Source organism: Eleutherodactylus coqui, chromosome 8 (genome assembly GCF_035609145.1).
Source record: "Eleutherodactylus coqui strain aEleCoq1 chromosome 8, aEleCoq1.hap1, whole genome shotgun sequence".
Lineage (NCBI taxonomy): Eukaryota > Metazoa > Chordata > Amphibia > Anura > Eleutherodactylidae > Eleutherodactylus > Eleutherodactylus coqui.
In genome coordinates this window covers 1,868,437-1,877,549 of record NC_089844.1, presented here as the reverse complement: position 1 = coordinate 1,877,549, position 9,113 = coordinate 1,868,437, and the positions used below count along the sequence as shown (strand labels likewise).

The window sequence follows — 9,113 nt, the reverse complement described above, 5'->3', positions numbered from 1 at the left end:
TCTGCTGGAGCCGCACTGCCACGTGGGAAACCATTTGCTAAAGTTGAGCCCTGAGACTCACAACACACAGAAGAGACGTGGTGGGACGCTCACACGGTCACCTCCTCTTTACTTTCTATGAATGTCCCCCACAAGCAGCCTGTACTGCCATCTACAAAGTGTGAGGGGGTGTAACCCCTTGTACAACCTGCAATTTCATAACCCACTAGTCATACTGTGCGCCAATCATGAGCGAATTGTTACGTGTAAACGCAGGAAGTCGCACTTTATTTGTTCTATTGTCGTTCTGTGCCAGTTGGAAGCCGCTGGGAATTCCTTCAGTCTTTTTAGCGGCTTCAGGATGGATTTGTTTGCTGTGGGCTCTCTCTGTCCCCCCTCTCGCTCTCTCTGTCCCCCCTCTTGCTCTCTCTGTCCCTGCTCTCACTCTCTCTGTCCCCCCTCTCGCTCTCTCTGTCCCTGCTCTCGCTTTCTCTGTCCCCCCTTGCTCTCTGTCCCCCCCTCTCGCTCTCTGCCCCCCCTCTCGATCTCTGTCCCTCTCTTGATTTCTCTGCCCCTCCCTCTCGATCTCTCTGTCCACCCCTCTCGCGCTCTCTGCCCCCCCTCTCGCTCTCTCTGTCCGCCCTCTCGCTCTCTCTGTCCCCCCCTCGCTCTCTGTCCCCCCCTCGCTCTCTGTCCCCCCTCGCTGCCTCTGTCCCCACCCTCGCTGCCTCTGCCCCCCCCCCTCGCTGCCCCCCCCTCGCTGCCTCTGTCTTCCCCTTGCTCTCTCTATCCCCACCGTTGCTCTCTCTGTTGCCCCCCCTCGCTGCCTCTGTCCTCCCCCTCGCTGTCTCTGTCCCTCCCTCGCTGTCTCTGTCCCCCCTCGCTGTCTCTGCCCCCCCCTCGCTCTCTCTGTCCCCCCCTGACTCTCACTCTCTCTCCCCCCGCTCTCTGTCCCCATTGCTCTCAATTTATCTGTCCTCCCCTCGCTTTCGCTCTCTCTGTCCCTCCCTCTCGATCTCTCTGTCCCTCCCTCTCGATCTCTCTGTCCCTCCCTCTCGATCTCTCTTCCTCCCTCTCGATCTCTCTGTCCCCTCCTCTCAATCTCTCTGTCGTCCCTCCCTTGCTGTCTCTGTCGTCCCTCCCTCGCTCTCTCTGTCCTCCCCTCGCTCATTCCCCCCCTCCTCGCTCTCTCTGTCCCCACCGTCGCACTCTCTGTTGCCCCCCCTCGCTGTCTCTGTCCCCCCCTCGCTGTCTTTGTCCCCCCCTCGCTGTCTCTGTCCCCCCTCGCTCTCTCTGTCCCCCCGACTCTCACTCTCTGTCTCCCCCCGCTCTCTGTCCCCATTGCTCTCAATTTATTTGTCCTCCCCTCGCTTTCGCTCTCTCTGTCCCTCCCTCTCGATCTCTCTGTCCCTCCCTCTCGATCTCTCTGTCCCTCCCTCTCGATCTCTCTGTCCCTCCCTCTCGATCTCTCTCTCCCTCCTCTCAATCTCTCTCTCCCTCCTCTCAATCTCTCTGTCGTCCCTCCCTTGCTGTCTCTGTCGTCCCTCCCTCGCTCTCTCTGTCCTCCCCTCGCTCTCTTTGTCCTCCCCTCGCTCATTCCCCCCCTCCTCACTCTCTCTGTCCCCACCGTCGCACTCTCTGTTGCCCCCCCTCGCTGTCTCTGTCCCCCCTCGCTGTCTTTGTCCCCCCCTAGCTGCTTCTGCCCCTCTCTCTCTGCCCCCCATCGCTCTCTCTGTCCTCCCCTTGCTGTCTCTGTCCCCACCGTTGCTCTCTCTGTTGCCCCCCCCTTGCTGTTTCTGTCCCCACACACTTACTCTCTCTGCCACCCCCCCCCCACACACACACACACACACACACATACACACGCACACTTTTCTAAAATTGTTTGGTTTTTTCCCTTGGTTTCACATCAAAATCATTGAGTTTAATTATTTATTCACCAAGCAAACAATTCAGATCTTTCGTTTGTCAGTCAGTTCCCGTTGCCTTTGCCGTCTTGTCAGTTTCCCACTGTCTTCCCCCCCACCCCCCTCCTCCAGATTCCACCCTTGCTTGGTTTCTTAGTTTTGGCCTTCTGTCTCCTCATGTCTTGTCTGTCCTTGCAGTTGCCTGTTTCCTTATGCCACGTATCCGATGCGTTCCTTGTCTTATATCACCTGCAATTGGATTCATGATGTGCCTCCAGCATTGCTGGCAGAGATGGTGAATGAGGGCATGGCTGAAGACTAGAGGAGGCAACATTTTCAGGACTCTCACAGGGGGTACTCTGTCCTGGACGCCTTACCCTGGGACGTCATGTGGTTGCCTCATCTATCCACGGGGAGCAGCTATGAACAGACTCTGTATCCTAACATGTTTAGCCTATCCTCCTTGGGAGATGTTCTCTTCTTGGACTGTTTTGTGTCTCCCTAGTCTTTGCTGTATGTGAGGTCTTCTTGGTCTCTGCTGGTTGGGGGTCCTTCTGTGTCCTTCTGCTCTCTGCTGGTTAGGGGTCCTTCTGTGTCTTCCCGCTCTCTGCTGGTTGGGGGTCCTTCTGTATTTTCCAGCTTTCTGCTGGTCGGGGGTCCTTCTCTGTTTTCCCGCTTTCTCCTGGTTGGAGGTCCTTCTGCGTCTTCCCGTTTTCTGCTGGTTGAGGGTCCTTCTGTATCTTCCTGCTCTCTGCTGGTTGGGGGTCCTTCTGTATCTTCCCGCTCTCTGCTGGTCGGGGGGTCCTTCTTTGTCTTCTTGCTCTCTGTTGGTTGGGTGGCCTTCAGTGTTTTCCCAATTTCTGCTGGTTGGGGATCCTTCTGTGTCTTCCCGCTTTCTGCTGGTTTGGGGTCCTTCTGTGTCTTCCCGCTTTCTGCTGGTTGGGGGTCCTTCTGTGTCTTCCCGCTCTTTAATGGTTGGAGTGCTTCTGTGTCTTCCCACTTTCTGCTGGTTGGGGGGTCCTTCTGTGTCTTCCCGCTTTCTGCTGGTTGGAGATCCTTCCGTGTCTTTCCGCTATCTGCTGGTTGGAGGTCCTTCTGTGTCTTCCCGCTTTCTGCTGGTTGGGGGTCCTTCTGTGTCTTCCCACTTTCTGCTGGTTGGGGGTCCTTCTGTGTCTTCCTGCTCTCTGGTGGTTGGGGGTCCTTCTGTGTCTTCCCGCTCTCTAGTGGTTGGGGGTCCTTCTGTGTCTTCCCGCTCTCTGGTGGTTGGGGGTCCTTCTGTGTCTTCCCGCTCTCTGCTGGTTGGGGGTCCTTCTGTGTCTTTCCGCTCTCTGTTGGTTGGGAGCCCTTCTGTGTCTTCCCGCTTTCTGCTGGTTGGGGGTCCTTCTGTGTCTTCCCGTTTTCTGCTGGTTGGGGGTCCTTCTGTGTCTTCCCGCTCTCTGCTGGTTGGGGGTCCCTCTGTGTCTTCCCACTCTCTGCTGGTTGGGGGTCCCTCTGTGTCTTCCCACTTTCTGGTGGTTGGGGGTCCTTCTGTGTTTTCCTGCTTTCTGCTGGTTGGGAGTCCTTCTGTGTCTTCCCACTCTCTGGTTGGGGGTCCTTCTGTGTCTTCCCACTTTCTGCTGGTTGGGGGTCCTTCTGTGTCTTCCCACTCTCTGGTGGTTGGGGGTCCTTCTGTGTCTTCCCGCTCTCTGGTGGTTGGGGGTCCTTCTGTCTCTTCCCGCTTTCTGCTGGTTCCTGGTCCTTCTGTGTCTTTCCGCTCTCTGTTGGTTGACAGCCCTTCTGTGTCTTCCCGCTCTTTGCTGGTTGGGGGTCCTTCTGTGTCTTCCCGCTCTCTGCTGGTTTGGGGTCCCTCTGTGTCTTCCCACTTTCTGGTGGTTGGGGGTCCTTCTGTGTTTTCCCGCTTTCTGCTGGTTGGGGGTCCTTCTTTGTCTTCCCACTCTCTGGTTGGGGGTCCTTCTGCGTCTAAGGGCTCCCACACACATGCGTTAGCGATTTGCGATTTTTTTAGCACTGCGATACAGCGCTAAAAATTTCTAGTTTGAAGCAAATCAGTTGTAATGTGGCTATGCGCATTTGCGATTTTTTTTTTTTCGCAGCGCGGGTGCAATTTTTAATCGATTGCGACTGCCCTATATTAGTGCGATGTCAGTTTTTGTCCTCGCCCATGCAAGTCAATGGGTGCCGTAAAAATGCATCGCACATCGCAGAATCGCATGCGCGACTGTGTTGTGATGCGATGCTGCAATTTTTCTCTCAAGCAAGGAGGAGTGGAAGGGCACAGCAGTCAGTGTCAAAAACACTGCGATAAAAAAAACGCAGGACTGCCACAATACATAGAGCTTAGCGATCCGAGTTTAGTGGGGGGAAAATCGCAGGGCAATCGCACAAAAATCGCATGTTGACAACTGCGATATCGCAGCGATTTTAAAATCGCCCTCGCAAGTGGGTGGGAGCCCTTACTGCTATCTGCTGATTTGGGGTCCTTCTGTGTCTTCCCGCTTTCAGCTGGTTGAGGGTCCTTCTGTGTCTTTCCGCTCTCTGCTGGTTGGGGGTCCTTCTGTGTCTTCCCGCTTTCTGCTAGTTGGGGGTCCTTCTGTGTTTTCCCACTTTCTGCTGGTTGGGGGTCCTTCTGTGTTTTCCCGCTTTCTGCTGGTTGGGGGTCCTTCTGTGTTTTCCCGCTTTCTGCTGGTTGGGGGTCCTTCTATGTCTTCCCACTGTCTGTTGGTTGGGGGTCCTTCTGTGTCTTACTGCTATCTGCTGGTTTGGGTCCTTCTGTGTCTTCCCGCTCTATGCTGGTTGGGGATTCTTTTGTGTCTTCTCACTCTCTGCTGGTCGGGGGTCCTTCTGTGTCCTATCTGCCCTCTGCTGGGTCGGGTGGAGCCTTCTATTTCTCATACTTGCTCTTTACATATGTACGACTTCCTTATCTTTGGTCAGACTTCCAGCAGTTGCTCCTGGATCAAGCCAACGGACTTGAAGTGAAATTACAAGGAGATCTAGCTGTTTTTGAGCTTACCGAACTGATCCAGCAAGTGAGCGCAGGATACGACGAGCAAAGTACGCTGAGATACAAATGGATTTTTAATGCTTATAGTGATGTATATATGACTGGTGACTATAGGAACCAGTGTCGGGGGAGGGATGGTTGGGGGTGATGTATATATGATCGGTGACTATATAGACCAGTGTCCGGGGAGGATGGGATGTTTGGGGGTGAGGTATATATGAACCAGTGTCGGGGGAGGGATGTCTGGGGGTGATGTATCTATGACCGGTGACTATGTGGACCACTGTCCGGGGAGGACTGGATGTTTGGGGGTGAGGTATATATGGACCAGTGTCAAGGGAGGCGAGGGATGTTTTGGAGATGACATGCATATATGGACCAGTGTTGGGGGAAGGGGGGTTGTTTGAAGGTGATGTATATGTGACTATATAAACCAGTGTCGGGGGAGGGATGGTTGTGGTGCTCAGGTCTCTTGTCCTCCACAGTGTCGGATCAGGGTTCGTTCTTCCTTCCACTTGGCCTCCTAGAGTTTAGTTTTCTGAGCTAAAGGACGCCGAGTACCTGCATCACCCCCAGGTAACGTCCTGAACACGGGGGGGCTGCGGACCCCATCGACTGTCTTCCTAACTCTTGTGTCTTGCAGCCCCCACATAGCTGCAGAGTTCAGTGTTTGCACGGACGGTGGGACGCTGCACCTCTGGAGCCTAGAGACCGGGTAAGGATGGCTGAGCTCTCTGCTGACATTTATTGGGGTCTTCTTTTACGTCTCGGGCCCTTCTGGTCTACAGATTAACCCTTGTCCTTCCTACAGGTTGCAGCCAGTATGACAGGAAGTGGACACCTTGTGTTTCCGTGATTACCCTTACTGGAGGTGGAGTGACTTCACCTCGCACCCCCATTTGCTGACTCTTGCTGACCGTACGGAGGTCCAGTTTGATGATGTGAAAGTAAGTATCAGTTGTGTCTGGAGGGAAACAACTCACCTCTTTTCTTTCCAGGTTCCCAATTCTCAGGGCCAGGACCTCTTTCATATTGGGCAGGAGTCTTTGTGTCGGAGAGGAAAGTGGGTGATACTGCCTCGCTCTCTGCGGGAAACCAACCCAGTGTAGTGCCTGGTGAGCACTCGGGTATGGACCCCCTCAGTGATACCCCAGCGTACTGCCTGGTGAGCACTCGGGTACAGACCCCCTCAGTGATACCCCAGCGTACTGCCCGGTGAGCATTCGGGTTTCAGACCCCCTCAGTGATACCCCAGTGTACTGCGTAATGAGCACTCGAGTACGGACCCCCTCAGTGATATCTAAGTTTATTGCCTGATGAGCACTGGGGTACGGACCCCCTCAGTGATACCCCAGCATACTGCGTGATGAGCCCTGGGGTACGGACCCCCTCAGTGATACCCCAGCGTACTGCCTGGTGAGCACTCGGGTATGAACCCCCTCAGTGATACACCAGTGTACTGCGAGATGAGCATTCGGGTATGGACCCCCTCAGTGATACCCCAGCATACTTCCTGATGAGCACTCGGGTACGGACCCCTCAGTGATACCCCAGCATACTGCCTAGTGAGCACTGGGGTACGGACCCCCTCAGTGATACCCCAGCATACTGCCTTGTGAGCACTGGGGTACGGACCCCCTCAGTGATACCCCGGCGTACTGCATGATAAGCACAGGGTATGGACCACCTCAGTGATACCTCAGCATACTGCGTGACGAGCAGTGGGGTATGGACCCCCTCAGTGATACCCCAGCGTACTGCCTCGTAAGCACTCGGGTACGGACCCCCTCAGTGATACACCAGCGTACTGCGTGATGAGCACTTGGTACAGACCCCCTCAGTGATACCCTAGCATACTGCCTGATGAGCACTCGGGTACAGACCCCCTCAGTGATACCCCAGCGTACTACCTGGTGAGCATTTGGGTACGGACCCCCTCAGTGATACCCCAGTGTATTGCCTGATGAGCACTGGGGTACGTACCCCCTCAGTGATACCCCGACGTACTGCCTGATGAGCACTGGGGTACGGACCCCCTCAGTGATATCCCAGTGTACTGCGTGATGAGCACCGGGGTACGGACCCTCTCAGTGAAACCCTAGCGTACTGCCTGGTGAGCACTCAGGTACGGACCCCCTCAGTGATACCCCAGTGTACTGCCTGATGAGCACTCTGGTATGAACCCCCTCAGTGATACCCCAGCGTACTGCGTGATGAGCACTGGAGTACGGACCCCCTCAGTAATACCCCAGCATACTACCTGGTGAGCACTCGGGTACGGACCTCCTCAGTGATACCCCAGCAGTACGATCCCCCAAACTAAGGGGAAGAAATGTCTTGTAAGAGAGGTGACCAAGACTGCAGCAGTCACTTTGAGCTCCAAAGATGATGGTGGCAGCATTATGCTGGGGATGGGGAGCCCAGTCAGGGTGAATGGAAAGCTGAATGAGGCAAAGTACAGAGTTAATGAAGACTTAATCCAGAGCACAAGGGACCTCAGACCAGGCAGAAGGGTCACCTTCCAACTAGACGATGACCCTAAGACCCCAGCCAAGACCAACCAGAAGTGGGGACAACTTTTTGAATGTCCTTGAGTGGCCGACCAAAGCAACAATGGCTGGCCATCTGGCCCCCATCCATCCTGACAGAGGGTAGCAAAATCCCCATAAGAAATTGTGCTGTTTGTTTCCTTGTTCTTTTGCCCTCCCGGTTTTCAAGTCACTTGTTGCACTAAATAGCCAACCTTTTGCTGCTGGCGTGGGTGGAGGTACTTGTGTAGCGCCCCAGACGCCGTAATGTTGGACACACAGAATTTGTTTTTGACTTTATTGGATATTTGACCAGTTGTGCACCGGAGTGTTCACTGCCCGGCCTCAATTGGTGTCCGTGTATGTCCAGCGCCATTTTCCTGCCATGATCATTTGGAGGGGTATATCAGGTGTAGTGGAGCTGTGCTCACCCCTTGGAAATGGAAACCAAGCACGTGTTGCGGTACCTTCTGCCCTTGCAGCTTTCGTAGCATGCAGGTATCGCCTGATTTACTAATGAGGCCCCAAAGCGTGTCACAACCTGCTCCGCCCTCTAACCCTTTATCCACTGGATTCCTGCTGTCTCATGGAGTTTGGCTTCATCTTCCTGTCGGGGTTGGCGGCTTTCGGGGTCACCGTGCCCGCACTGCTAGTACTGTCGCTCCTGCAACTGGTGTGCTATTCACAGAAAAGACTTAAGCTAAAATATTGAACTTTATTAGAAATATTTAAAAGAGACAGTAGACTCAGGATACAACACAAAACAAAAAATGGGGAAGGATGTTGTAACCACTTGTGGATGATCAAGACACCAAGTGGTAACGCAACCCACCCACCTAGAACTACAGGTCGTGAGCTGCAGTAAGAGAGATGTTGTTTCTCTAAGTTGGTTCCAGATATGCCCCTCTAAGCTAGAGCAGCAAATATATTTGGTGTAACCGTGTGGAGTTGGTGTAATCCTTACTTTCGTTTAATACCAACAGTTACGTCAGAATGAAACTATTACGTAGCCCACATGACCAAGTTGTCAAATAAAAGCTTCTCCGTTTTATAGAAGGAAATGTTTTTTTTCCCATTTGATACACTAAATATGAGTTATTGCATCATATTTTCCGTCTCAGATTCTTGCATCGTACTTTAAATCTCGACACGTTTCACCACATAGTGATTGTGGATCATCAGGAGAGATAGTACTGTGTGGTTCGTCTATGTTACGGAAAAAATTCACTATGCTAAAATGTAATACTCCTATACGCCGCAGGGGTGCTAGGGGTGCGGCGGCTGCTTCCCGGCGCCACGTTCCTGTTGCTATGACAGCCGACTGCACCTCCTCTGTCTTAGTTTGTTCTGCTAGTGCTGGGGGTGGTCCTCCTGGAACTCTGTGATCTCCTCTGCTGCAGTCAGGCTCTCCGCCCCAATCAGCTTCTGGGGGGGGAAGGGGGGACTCTAACTGCATGTAACCCCCTCAGTTTCTTCCAGACACTGCCAGTGTTTGATTAGGCCTCCTGTCACTCACCAGCGTTACCCTGCTATTTCTGACTGATAGTGGTATTTGACCTCAGCTTTTCTCCTGACCTGACTCCATCTTCCCTTCCCTGTACTGCACTTCTTGGACAGACTTTAGTGCTTTGGACCTTTGGCTTGCTCCTGGACTGGTTTGTTGTTTCCCTTGGTGCTTCGCTCTGACTGTTTGTC

General features: G+C 53.7%; 1 protein-coding gene across 1 annotated transcript; it reads right to left on the bottom strand.

The window, feature by feature from the left end:
- Positions 1 to 2,387: 2,387 nt before the first annotated feature.
- LOC136577419 (putative protein FAM47C) lies at positions 2,388 to 5,921 on the bottom strand. Its single transcript, XM_066577315.1, has 2 exons — positions 5,751 to 5,921; positions 2,388 to 3,845 (listed from the first exon to the last, which is right to left on the bottom strand). Exons 1-2 carry the CDS (start codon positions 5,919 to 5,921, stop codon positions 2,388 to 2,390), a joined length of 1,629 nt encoding a protein of 542 aa, XP_066433412.1.
- Between the last annotated feature and the right edge of the window lie 3,192 nt (positions 5,922 to 9,113).